The sequence below is a fragment of the Micropterus salmoides genome, unplaced genomic scaffold (genome assembly GCF_014851395.1).
Source record: "Micropterus salmoides isolate LMB-PRFRI ecotype aquatic unplaced genomic scaffold, ASM1485139v1 Ms_hic_scaffold_9, whole genome shotgun sequence".
NCBI lineage: Eukaryota > Metazoa > Chordata > Actinopteri > Centrarchiformes > Centrarchidae > Micropterus > Micropterus salmoides.
In genome coordinates, this window is record NW_024044681.1 from 22,379,360 (window position 1) to 22,392,592 (window position 13,233).

General features: G+C 39.9%; 2 protein-coding genes and 1 non-coding gene across 3 annotated transcripts in view; 1 reads left to right on the forward strand and 2 right to left on the reverse strand.

The window, feature by feature from the left end:
- trim3b (tripartite motif containing 3b) overlaps positions 1–3,904 on the reverse strand; it is a 29,828-nt gene extending 25,924 nt beyond the window's left edge. Inside the window, exons 1-2 of the mRNA XM_038708565.1 lie at positions 3,767–3,904; positions 2,095–2,171 (exon numbers count right to left, since the gene is read on the reverse strand). The gene's annotated coding sequence lies outside the window, so the exon portion shown is untranslated. The remainder of the gene's footprint in view (positions 1–2,094; positions 2,172–3,766) is intronic.
- Positions 2,922–2,993, forward strand: trnaw-cca. Its single transcript has one exon. It is a non-coding gene; the product is annotated as a tRNA-Trp (tRNA).
- A 1,066-nt stretch (positions 3,905–4,970) lies between the features above and the next one.
- On the reverse strand, positions 4,971–13,110 carry fhdc3 (FH2 domain containing 3). Its single transcript, XM_038708562.1, has 12 exons — positions 13,029–13,110; positions 11,460–11,983; positions 11,079–11,140; positions 8,872–8,974; positions 8,271–8,356; positions 7,773–7,873; positions 7,572–7,642; positions 7,316–7,423; positions 7,107–7,177; positions 6,850–6,967; positions 6,595–6,759; positions 4,971–6,367 (listed from the first exon to the last, which is right to left on the reverse strand). The coding sequence occupies exons 2-12, from the start codon at positions 11,922–11,924 to the stop codon at positions 5,336–5,338; spliced, it is 2,382 nt and encodes a 793-aa protein (XP_038564490.1). The 5' UTR covers positions 11,925–11,983; positions 13,029–13,110; the 3' UTR covers positions 4,971–5,335.
- Positions 13,111–13,233: the final 123 nt, after the last annotated feature.

Genomic DNA, 13,233 nt, shown 5'->3' on the forward strand with positions numbered 1-13,233 from the left:
CTTAAAATACTATTTATGTAAATCACTGAAAATATTTAGCACTTTTCACTCGTTTTCTCTTCTTTATTCATCATTTATATCAATAAAGTTATGTACTATATATGAAACATGCTAAGGGTATTTGTCAATTAATTAATGAATCCATTATAGTGAACATTTAGCTAATTCATTTTACAATATTCAGGACCAGGATTTTTAAAATTTGCTGCATGTCATTGCATTCATTCATTAAAAAATTAAAAAACAATTGTTTCAAGGAATTCTGCAGTGATTGTCGTACTAAAATTAATGGAAAACGGTGTGAATCTGGAGGGGGGATTAGTATAAAAATGGCAGGTATGCTTTTACAAAATGGTCAGCAGTAATGAGAAATATAGGCAATTTGCAAGTCACTGACTAAAATATGCTAAACCACTGACAGAGTTGTAAGTATAATGGTCCCAGTCTTTATGTTCAGAAACAATAACTTAAATGAACTCTTCTTCTTTAAGAGAAACACTAAAAGCTTTAAGTCACCACTCAAATGCAGTGGTACTTTCTGTCCACAATCTGTCCTTGATTAGCTCCTACTACTTAACACTGGTAGATCATATATTAGATGTTTTTTTAAATCAAGCCAAACCCTCGTGAATGTGGTCAGATGGCTATTAGTTGAGGGAGAGTAGCCTGAGAATGTGAGGTGTTACTGCTGTTTAAAATAGATGGAATAGACTTCTTATTCTGTTTCTAGACAGCAAGAATAGGAAGTGTGACTTATTTACTAAACAGATTTATTAAAGATTTTGCGTCTGTTTTTCGGATATGACGGATTCTAACCCAAAAACAGTGTTTGCTCAGGTGCAGTTGACCAAAGTAAATGTGCTGAAATCGACCTTAAACAATTGATTCAACCAAATCAACCGCAGATGATAAACCACAAGCATTAATGTCTGACCCCTGTAAACTGAGTTAGGTGGCAGGTTCACTAACTTTTAAGCCACACTGGCAACCAGGCATCAGCTTTTGATTACAGAAACTGAAAATATGGTTTCCATTTACATTCACCTTATATTCTGTGTAATTAGGATAAAAATGTTACATAAAAGAATGTTTAAAAGCTTGGAGGTGTTCATCTGCTACTAATGGGTGTGGCAGCTCTGGCAGCCTCCACTTTATGACATTGAGCTGCCTGCTCGTGTTGCTTTCAGCTCCAGTGCTTGTCTAGCTCCGTGGTTCTGTAGGATGTGCTACTTTGAGCTAGTGAACTTGATGTGTCACTTATCAAGGTGAATGTTGGACATGCTTTGCAGTATAATTTTCTGTACAGCTCAAAGATGCTGGCATACTTTGCCTCCCAAGACATTCTTCATCTTTGACAGTTGAATTAATTTGGACATTTGTTTATGATGCTGATGGGTTGTTCAAACTTTTCACCCCACAGTCAAACAACTTAATCTGCATTGCCATTGTCTCTAAAAAAGATGCCTGTGCATGCGAGTAAACACATCAACCCATGTGTAGTGTTGTCTAGTTACAGTTCTGACTGTAATATTTACAGAAAAATATATTGTTTTTTACATGTTAAAAAACGGATGCAAATGGCAACCTGTCGAGACCCGAGCTTACAGCAGAGAGACGTGCAACTTTCCGACTGAATCCCAAGCTTCCATCTCTCCATCCATCTAGATTTTTTTTATTAAGATAAAGTAAATCTGGCTTTGGTGTGATAAAAGTAGTGAAATATGAAATAAAACAACTGAATGGAAACATACATATTGACAGCATCATTCACCTTGCTGGCAATGTGACATTTACCCAGCTAATCAATGTGCTCTGCACTGCTCCAACTCCCTGATGTGTAAGCCCATCTCATCATTGTAGACAGAAAACAGCATGCATCCTAATCGGAGCAGCTCCAGCTGCAGCAGGAAGAACATTAATAGTGAGTGTTTTATGTTACCTTGATGACAACTAACCCTGTAATTGTGAGAGAACTAAAGAGTACTGTAACAGTTATGGGGGGCACTTTTTGTTTTACCTTTTTGTGGTCAAACATCAATGCAAAATATAGGCAACCCCCCCTCAACAGATTTGACATATTTTGTGTGCACTTACCCATCCATTTTAGTAATTAAACAGACTGGGCACTAATGAAGGTTGGTCTTAGATTCTCCAGATGCTCCTCTTCTTTTCTATGTAGAAAACAGCTGGGATTAACAGACAGACCTGCGAACCTGAATGCATGTGAATTTCAAAATAGATTTATAAAAATAGCACATATTTAAAACACTTGTGAAGATCACACAAGGATTCTGGAAATTACCACATAGTAATTTGTGTCTTGTTCTTTTTGATTTGTATAAAGACATCATAAATGAACAACTTTGCATTCCTGAATAACTTATTACGTCACTCACTTACTACTTACACATATTTCAGAAGACCAATTATTAGCCTAGCTTGTGGTGGGCCTACATGGCTCTGTGCTGGAAGTAAAAGCAAGAAGTTCGGAACATGGGATGACAGATGCTGGCGACCAAATCAGAAACCAACTAACCTCTATTGAATTGCGCCATCTAGTGACTGACTGGGGACAAAATGACCAACACCCACCAAAACTCTATATGTTCCAGGATGGTGGGGACACCAGACTTTAATGTCATGTAGATAAACTGACAAAGGAGAGCTGTGATCTTGTCTTTTCTCGTCTTTTCTTTTCCCTGAAAATTGAGAGACACATTCTCAATGAAGCCGCGCGTTAAAGTGAAAATTACGCTACGAGATAAACACTCCGAGAAGTCCACTGAGAAGTGTCTATTGTTGTGTGTTTTGACAAGGAAAGGTGACATAGGGTGCGTAAAAGATTGCAATATAAAAGACATGTCGCATCAGTCAGCAACAGGTGGAAAATGATGACCAGTAGTCAACAGAATTAAACAGATGACCTCGTGGCGCAACGGTAGCGCGTCTGACTCCAGATCAGAAGGTTGCGTGTTCAAATCACGTCGGGGTCAAATTATGTGTTTGCATCGTCTGACGCTAACACGCTGATGTTAGGAATTGTCCCTAAAATTAGGGTTTCCTGTGCTCAACTCTTCAACGAGTACAAAGAACATCTATCTTCTGTGAAGCTGTGACTCCTTAAATACTGCACATTATGAGTTTACAGGAAAATTTGTGCAAGACATTTTTTAGCTATACACATGTAAAATTAATATTTATCCTTAGTACTGGCAGTGGGTTTCTTTAATACATGGGATGTATGGGATGCACAGAGGTTTGGGAATCACGGTCAGTTAAACATATACAGTCCCCTCGTTTTCACGGCTGGGCATGAGGCTTGAAAAGTAGAGGGCTCTTTCTACCACAGAGCAGCAATTCAACATTCATGTTTCCTTTAAAGTCAGGAATCACAGAGTATACACTTTAATGGAGTTAAACCCTAACATGTAATTCAAAATGAAACTTTTTAGACACATCTCAGTGCATCATGAGTGGATTCCTTTCATGGTTTTCCTCTCCAAACTCAAATCTGATTACAACACTTTCAATGCCCAAACCTGCTATGGCGGATTAAGTTCACAGCATAAACCACCACAGTTATGTTTTTAAAGAAACAAAAGCTTTTCTGCAAAACTATTAGCCTCTCTGCTTAATTAGGCATTTAATTTATATGCACACAGAATAATAACATGGAAATATGTTACTTTGAGCAATGTTTTTACTTACTAACATTTCATAGCTCAACTATTATTCTGCATCGATAAGCAAAACAATATTAATCTACCTTTTCGATCCAGCTGCTAGTTCCCAAAAAATATCCACGATTGTCACTTTACAGATTTTTTCTTTGCTTTTCTTTCGTCTGCAAGTCCCCCTTTTCTCTGTCTGTTTAAGATATTGGCTTCCTCCCTCCTTCTCACATGCTCTTCTCTGCTTAAATGCTTCCTCACAATTCAACTTGTAAGTCTCCCTCCCTCTCTCACTCAGTCCAAGTTTCCCCCAAACCACCTTCTTTCTCTTCTGTTTCTCATCTCATTTTACCGGGACACAGAAATACACACACTCTAAACGCACAGTTGATTAGCATAACCCCGGCGAGAGACTGCATGTCAACTCAAGTCCTCAGGAGCTGACTCACATGAGATGATCCTTTGCAGCACTCAACGTCCTATCACAATGGCCTGATTGTATTATGAAGTTCTCATTTTACATCAGGTCAGTCGCTGCTAACGTAGCACTCTGCTCCAAGAACCAGAATTTGTTATCTCTGCATGTATACAAGGCCATACATTGATCTTTTGTTAGACTAACATGAAGGAAAGCTTGCATTCTTGCAACAAAGAGACTATACTTCCATCAGAGTAGTCCTAATTCCTAAAAACAGCCCATATTTCTCCCAAATTCTTTCTCTTCTATTCATTGTGCCCCTTGATCCGAAATGCCAGGCGACTAAAATGTCCCCATTGAGCGCTCGCCAGTGGGAGGACTGGATGTGGGAGGACAACAAAACAGTCAGAAAAGAGCCTGTATTCAGCAGTTTGATCAAGAGTATTATTACACTGCAAGAGCTCGAATGAAATGGCTGTAAACAAACCTTGTTGCCCAAGTAACACAGCTGAATGTCTTCTCTTTCTGTCCAAAATCTCAGCTACTGCTGAGCAGAGACTTCAGGGTGGCACAGTGGTAGCAGGACAGATAATCTGTAAGCCAAGTTGGGGGGGCTGGTAACACACAGCATGGGTTCACCAACAGTAATGTGTCCGATTCAAATGGTCTTGTCACTTGTAATGACAGCATCAGCTAGGAGTTTAGGTAAATCTCATAGCCGAAATTACCAATTGTGTTGCTTTTTTCTTTGTGTTTGTCTTTGTGTATTTATCCTTAAAGGGTTAAAAGGCTGATTCCTCTGCTACCCGAAGAACTGCCTTCAAGCCAGACTGACAGAAATAATACATGAAGTGAAAGGCAAGTACTGGAAACTGAGCATGTAACACCAGTCAAACTTTAAGGATCTCATGAAAAGGGAGGAAAAAGGAGACACTACAACCCGAAGAGCAGTAAATAATAAATGTTGTTGAGTGCATAAGCCATATACAAGTAAAATGTAAAAAAGGTACAATGTCACCCTTTATTGTGCAAAAAGACAAAAAAAGAAAGAAAGATGTTACGATTTTTTAAATGTGGTTTGACTCCCACATCAAAACCTTCACAGTCCACAAGCAAGTCCTCATTTGCCTTGGTTCCACTGAAGGGTAAAAAAAGATAAAGTAAAAAAAGACAAACACATTTTATCAATTTAAAACACAGAAAAATGACAAAGCTTGGTCTTTGTCTCTTAAATAAAATAATTTAATCAAGTATTAGATCCTTTGAAGTTTTGTTCTTCCACATCACCAGGCTTACTCTTGCCTCCAATGCGTTTGAAGAAGGATATGAACCCTGAGGTGCTCACTTGTCCCTCTCCTGCTCCTTCTTCTGTCATATTTTCTGTCCTTGATCCAGAGGAGGATGACCTCTGAGACATGCTTCTCTGGAACAAGTCTCCCAGACGGAAGAGAGATGCTGGAGATGGTCTGGTGTCCTCCATAGAAACCGACCTGAGCATTGGACCTTGCGACACAGCTCTCTGATTGGGGCACTCAGGAAGAGACGCAGAAGCTCCACATTGAGATGTCAGACCGGCCCCTTTGGACGAATTGGGGGGAGAATTGCTTTTGTTGCTCTCCCAGACTCCATCATCAAGGTCATCTCCAGCGGACATTGAGGACAGTCTGCGTCGGTGTGCTTGTCTGTTTTGCTGGAGGGGGGTTTGTTGGGAGTAAGTAATAGGGCTCAGGATAGTCCACGGGGAGCCAACATCCCCATTGTTGGCAAAGAAGAAGTCTCTGGTTCTAGGCCGAGGGGTTCTTGGGGTAGCTGGTGTGGCTTGCACTCTTTCCAACTGACGAGGAATGCCTGAAACTCTGTCCCCAAGGAAGTTGCTTTTGCTGTTTTGGTAGCGAAGCACCTTCCGAGTTATCTCACGCATCTTCTCAGCTTCTTCTCTGTTTGCCAGTTGTTCGTCCTCTTTCTGCAGTTTGGGTTGTTTCTTCTCAGGCCTTTTTTGTCGAGTATGGAGCGTAGACAAAGTGTTTTCTGCTGATGGAACAGTCTGAGAACTGTGCTCAGATGGGGATCCATTGATTGGGGGCAAAATGTTCTTCCTGTATCTGGCTACTCCCCCTGGAACGGTGGTGAGAAAGCTGTGTAAGGCCGACTCCAAGCTGGGAGAGCCCCGATCAGGCTCATGTCCTGGGCAAGACATTGTGGAGCGACGTTTGACTGCAACATGCACGCTCTCCCTCCGCTTGCGCCTCTGCTCTGCTGCTTCTCGCTCTCTGTTCTCCTACAGCAGTGTAAAGAGAGGATATATTCAAGTTAGAGACAACACAGTGCCGACTAATGACACAGGGGAACAGGAGCTTGTTAAAATTCAAAGTACTCAACATCAAACGTTCCTTTTTTTGGGAGTACCCCTTCATTTATAAATTTACAAAGCAATAGTATCATTTTTCCTTGTTATGCAATTTCATAGTAGATTTAATTATTATTGTAATTTCATTCTATTCTTACCCGTACAGCTGTGTCAAACCGCTTGCAAAATGAATGAAAGATAGAGCAGCACTCCTCCAGTTTGAAGGTAGCTGGGTCTTCACAGAAGTACTCAGCGACAGCATCACTCAGACCTTTTAGCTCCTGGAGAGAGGACTCCAAATCGGACAGCTTGGCCTCAGCCCTCTATGAAATGAAAACATAAAAGGGTATAAAGAAGCTACACATATAGGTGCTTTTACACGATTAAGGTCAAACAACATGGGGAAACTTTACCATGAGAAATGTATCCATTTGTTGTATGAGATCCGGCTGTCTGCTGCTGTACAGTTTCACTTCCTTGATCTTCTGTACTTCCCCCTCAAAGTCAGTGATTATCTCTTCTTTACAAATTCTGTGTTAGCGAGCAACATTTACACATTGACATGATATATTCCAGGCAATACAGAATTGTGCATCATACCAACCAGCTTCAAAATATGACAACAAGCTACTGCTACCCGATATATTGTCAGTGTGCTAATGATAGCCACCTTGATGCTATCCCAATGTGTTCAAGCTGGGTGGGAAAAGTCAGCAACTCTGCATCAATGTCCTCTGCTTGCTGTGGGAGGAAGATAAAGGAGGAGAGCAATAGTGAGTAAAGAGAGAGAGTGGGACAATAAATCTGTTACATAACCGTTTAGGGACATAGCATGATAGCAGGGTTTTCACAAGTATTTTCTTCAGGCTTCCTCTTCACCTTGGCAACATAGTGCATGAGGTTCATGCCAGGCTTGTTGGCTTTGGTGTCTGCCAGCTTGAGCAAAGAGGTCATCCTGAATCCAATGGCATTGGCACTGTAACCACCCTGAAAATTAATTATTTGAATGGTTCATTCATCAGTATAATATATGCAGAGTAAAAAGCCCCTGAAAGCACATGGGCAGCTCAAAAGCATCAGATGTAATACATAACTGTAGGTAATATAAACAGAATTCCTAAAGAAAAATACCAACAGCGTTCATGTAATTCCCAGCTTTTAATACCAGCCGAATGACTGAGTGGAGTTCATCACAGTCCAACAGCTCTGAAGGGAGAGAAGGAAAAGAGATGGAGATACAGAACATCAATAAAACACCAAGTGAGAACAGGGTGATGTAAAAGAGATCAGAAGTTGGGATTGTTTGCAGCTTTGGTGGATGTGTGTGAAATGTTACCATTGGCTCCTTTGGTCATAACAGCGACTGAATTCTTCAGCTCCTCCATAAGAGGAAAGAATTCCTCCCTCAGCACCATCGTTTTCAGGCGTTCCTCATAGCTAAAAGGCAAAACATCAACAAAACTGCGAATTACTGCATCTGCTGTTGAAATGTTTTCAGTTTTTATTACAGGTTAACATGTGTCCATGTGTTGTATGTGAAGTCTGTGGTGCATAAGTGGTAGTGTAACAAAAACAAATTGGCATTTGCAAGGTAATATATGCACACAAATCTATCCTATACATTTCATCACAGTAAACATTAAAGCAAATAACAGGTTTTTGTTGTTGTTTTGTCACACATGACAGTCCCTGACAAGTGAGTGACTATGTGTAAAATCTTTACACTTTTTAATTAGTTGGTTAGTAATTAGTTGGTTTGAGATTGCAAACAACATTTCATGCAACCAAATATTTCAGAAATTTGAGTTACTATATAAACAAACTCCAGACTCACCCTGGCACTTTGACCAGCTGCACCATGAACTGGTCTGCCTCAGGTAACACGGAGAGTTTCCCAGTAAATGACAGCAGCTGCTTCACCTGTTTCAACAAACAGTGAGGACATTTGTGTTATTGTTCCTTCTTATAGATTTTCAATTTCTCAAGATTACATTGGAGAAAGAGAAAAAGAATTTTGAACGTGCAAGTATCATGCAAGGCTCTAAAACAATATGCACAAGGAAATCAGATCAGCTGTCTCCTTTAAGTCCCATCTTAAAACATACTTTTATCAGGGGCCTTTGCTGATTTTAATTCACTTTAATTAAAAAAAAAAAACTGATTATTTAATGACTTGTCTATTTTATGTTGCTGCCTTTGTGAAGCACTAACATTTTTGAAAAGTGATCTTTAAATAAAGAATATTCTTCCTGTTATTATGTTATGTGTAGTTATGCAAATTATGAGCTTCTATTTTCTATTTTTTAAATAGAGAAATATGTAATCAAAATATAATGCAGGAGGATACAGTAGATCTTCTTCCAAGACACTTAAATGTTCATTATGCAAATAGGACCAATGGATAGATAAGAAGAGAAAAGTGGAGCTGTTGTTACCTCACTTTCTTCTGGCAACAGTTTACAAAGCTCTTTCAGTTTGCCTGTTCCAAAACTGAGCCAGTTCCCCGTACAGATGTCCTGGACCATTTCTGTCACTGGTCTGCAGAGGGAGACAAAAGCCAATAGTAATAAAAAGGCACTTACGCTGCCTTATATCCTGCAATAATCAGCATGACTTATCAAACATGATCAGTCCTGATCCTGAGATCCTTCCTGCTAATTACAGAGGCAAAGCCCCAAGAAAACAATAACCAAACATGGATGTTATGAAATAATAATGTTAATTTAGTAGCTTATTGCATTCAAAGTTGTTGATTGGCAGCCGATTTTCACAGATTGGATGTCGCAGCTTCAGGGGGGGGAGGATACTGTGTGCTAAGTGACCGTTTTTAGTTTTAATATGCACATTTCTGCCGCATGGGGCTCTAAAAATGAATGTGGTCATGTTGGTTGGTGCAAGTATGACGTTTCTGTATTGTACTGTTGTATTTACAAGAATGTGCCTCTCAGTCACATATGTATTGGCACACACAGATGCCATCTCTCTACTGCGGTAGCTTGACAAACACAAATGCCTGCTGAGATATTCAACACGTCACCCTTTCGACGACACAAATTAACACTGGGAACGTCCAGAAAACAACAAAATGCATTCAAATAGCATCATCAAGTGCACTTTTGGCACTACCACACAGAAGCTGATGCAATTTAAATTTGACTAAAACGCTAAAGCAGACATCATTGCAGTGCATTTGGTATTCAAAGTGAGAGCTGAGTGAACATTGGACTGAAAGTGACATCATCTTGATTAGGTTCAGACACAGAAACTCAAGTGCTGAGTACAGCATGTTAAACTTTCTACTAAACTTAGAACTAGATCTAAAATAGAATTTAAGGAAAAACCTGAATAAAAGAGTGGTGAAACACAAAATCCAGATGCGTCTTGGGTATGAAAATGACGTGAATAAAATGTCACAGACTTTACGGTCACCAGATCTCAACCCAGTTTCACACCAACGATTTTGGATCAACGTGTAAGACAAAGCTTTCCACCACCACTAACACCAAATGATAAAATATTAACTTTCATCTTTAAGTATCTTTAGTGATGTCTGTGACTGTCTTTGATGCTTTATGTCATTATGTCTATGTTTGTTTTTCTTTCCATCTGCTGTACTCAGGTCTCTCTCAGAAACCTTCATCTCAAGGAGATTACTTGTTTGATTAAAAGGTGGTACATATAAATGATATAAATGATAAATATCTTGTGGAGGAATGGTGTTCATCCCTCCAATGAAGTTTCACAGACTTGACAAGGAGCACTGAGGCTGTTCTGAAGGCTTGTGGTGGCCTGATTCCATTCTAAGACACGTCATGTTGGCATTTTATTTAATTTATCAACCATCTGTATATGTCACAGCTACTTGCTTTAGGAGCTGCAACGAGGGATTCATGGGACCTGGGATTTGGCCTCTCCGGCTGCATAGAGGCCACCCTATCTTATCTATAAATGATGTTGGATCTGTATCTAGCCTGAGAGGAAGACAGCAGACGCTACTCAGAGTATTTACAGTTATTATTCTCCTATATTATGATATATAAACAAACAAGCACAATTGGCCAGATTAGGCCATGTTAGTAGCTAAGTAGGGACCTGACAAGTAACCTGTGTCCCTGTTGCTACACTTAAAACTGGAGGGAACAACTGACTCCACTACATGGAGAGAATGACATACGCAATTACAGTACATCACAGTGGTAATCCAACATGGATACAAACCTGCTGTGTGTATCCTCCCTTTCAATCCTCACTGCTCAGCCTCACATATAGGTCAACTATGTTTTCCTATATTTTAAGTATTAATAAAGTGAGTCATCAAAATGTGTTGTTCTCTACTGTATGTTGAAACTGAATGCTCTCTAGTCATATTTAAAAGGCATTTCCATTTATTTGACTATGGTCCGCTAAGATAAAGAGCCCGCTAGTTGGGTAATGATTAGCAATGGAAGCACTGGAAATGACCAGCGTGTGTATTTATGACACTATTTTGGACATAAAAGGAAGGTCCTTTGGTAATCACTTTGTTTCCATTTTGTCATCTATAACCCTGATGTGTCCTTTCACCAAATCATACTTCATTTTTTTTTTTTTTAGGACAATCTCTCTCTCTCTCCCCCCCAGATGGAACTTCAGCAGTCCTTACCGCTTGAAATGTCTTAGGAAGATCCCGATATTCATACTCTTTTTAGAGTCAAGGATTTTGACCTAAAGAGAAAAGTAACAACAATTAATACCAATAAAAGTTTTCACCTCTGTATAGCCATATTCAGACATTATATTTCACATAATTTTTGGGGAAGCAAAAACACTCCCAAACACTGCTTTACTTCCGCAGTTACTCACTGATTAGCGTGAAACTTTTGAAAAGCAGTTCCTATTTGTGTTGACTACTTCCCTCGTGCATTCTGAGTGAGTTTACATGCCCATAAAAACTTAGGATGGTCTCCATCAATTACTGGAAATCAAGCTTTTTTATATCTAGCAAAGTTTCAGATATGGCCTGAGTGCAACCATTGCTGTTTACCTGAGGCTCCTGTAAAAAGAGATCCATGCCATCGCAGTTCTTCAGACCCATGACTCTTGAACTGCGTAGCGAGGCGTGTTTGTCTACATGACTAAACAACTCCTCCATGCTCCGAATATCCAGCACAAGGTCCCTCTGAGGCCGCTTAGATGTCCAGACATTCAATTTGCCCAGGACACGCTGGCTGGGGATGGTGTCCCAGTTCAGCTTTTTCATGGAACGTCGCTGGACATTACGAGAGCCAAAAGGAGGGGGAGAAAGAAGAGGAAGAGGAGGAGGAGGGGGAGGAGGAGGAGGAGGGGGGGGAGGCGGTGGTGTTACAGTGGTAACTTGCATGGGGGGAGGCACAGAGGAAGATGATTGGAGATCTGAATCTTCCTGCACAACCGGTGAGAAAGGAGGAGAGGAGTTGTGAGCGGAACAGCTGGGAGGAGGAGCAGATTTTAAAATCAGCACTCCCTCCATCTGTATCCCTCAAATCCAAAGATGATGTGTTGAAGGATCCCGTTGTTGGCCACTCAGATCTGAGGAGAAATATAAATTCATAAACATTGCAGTATTTTAGACAAAAAATAATAAATTCATTAAACTATGTGTGCTTTGTTTGTCTCTTATGTTTAAAAAGCCATCAAGGACAGCCTGTGTCAATGTTAAATTTTCTCATTATTTCATAGCTAGAGATTGTTTTTTATCCAAGTAAGCACATACCACTCACCTTCCAAATATCAACATCACATCCAAGTAACAAAATAAAAAGATCATGTTTCTCCAACTGTTGCTTTGCTGCCTAAAGCCTGTAACATTTTAGCAAAATGCCTTAATTTAGTAATTTAGTGATCAAAAATCCAACAGCATTTATTAGTCTCAATTCTTGGGTTTGAGTTATTTTGAGTGACCTGTGAAATGGCACTCCAAAAGCAGAAAATGTATTTGGTCAACATTGTGCCATCACTTATTCACTCACCTCACAGAAAGACATTTTCTTTAGGCCTACCGTTTAACTTTTTACTTCTCTTTGAACCATAGCCTATAACATTTTCTCCATGTGTGCTTGTGTACACAAAACATCATTGAGGAAAATCTCGCTTTTTAATACTTGGGTCTTCACAGCAAATTTAAATGCCTCATATAATGATACCTTATATTACTTTTTATAGCCCAGTGTTGTATTCGGTATAGATGCCATCCATCACGCAGTATATTCACAGATAAATTTACTTAGAAATTTGGTTCAACACCATTTGCTGCCGATATCTCCTGCTTATTTTCGAGGAGGGAAGTTGTAGAAAATAACAGGCGAACCAACTGCAATTACATGTGATTATACTCAAACATATTAGATGGGATATATCTGAATGCCGAATATAAACGTTGAGACAAAAGTGTTTCCCAAGGCACCATATTTACTTCTTTTTAACAGTTTCGTTGCCAGTTCTTTACATACAACCAGGGCTCACATCCTTACCCTGACTTAGCAGAATGTCCAGCAATGGCTACACAATAAATCGTACAGCAGCGTTTTAAACCTGAACGTTCACCAAAGCACTGCTCAACATTAAATTTACTCACCGTGCTTTTAAAATGTAGCTGTCAAATAAATCCTTACTCCGATCTAGCCTCGTGCTTCTGCAGACTACCACAGTCTGTCTGTCTCACAAACAGCAGTCACAGGTGCAGGGCGCGCCTCCACCAATCAAATTCAAGTCAGCTTCCAGGTACGGAACGCCCTTTTTTTGGGAGAGGCCAACGAAGAAGATGGGTAACCGTTTCCATT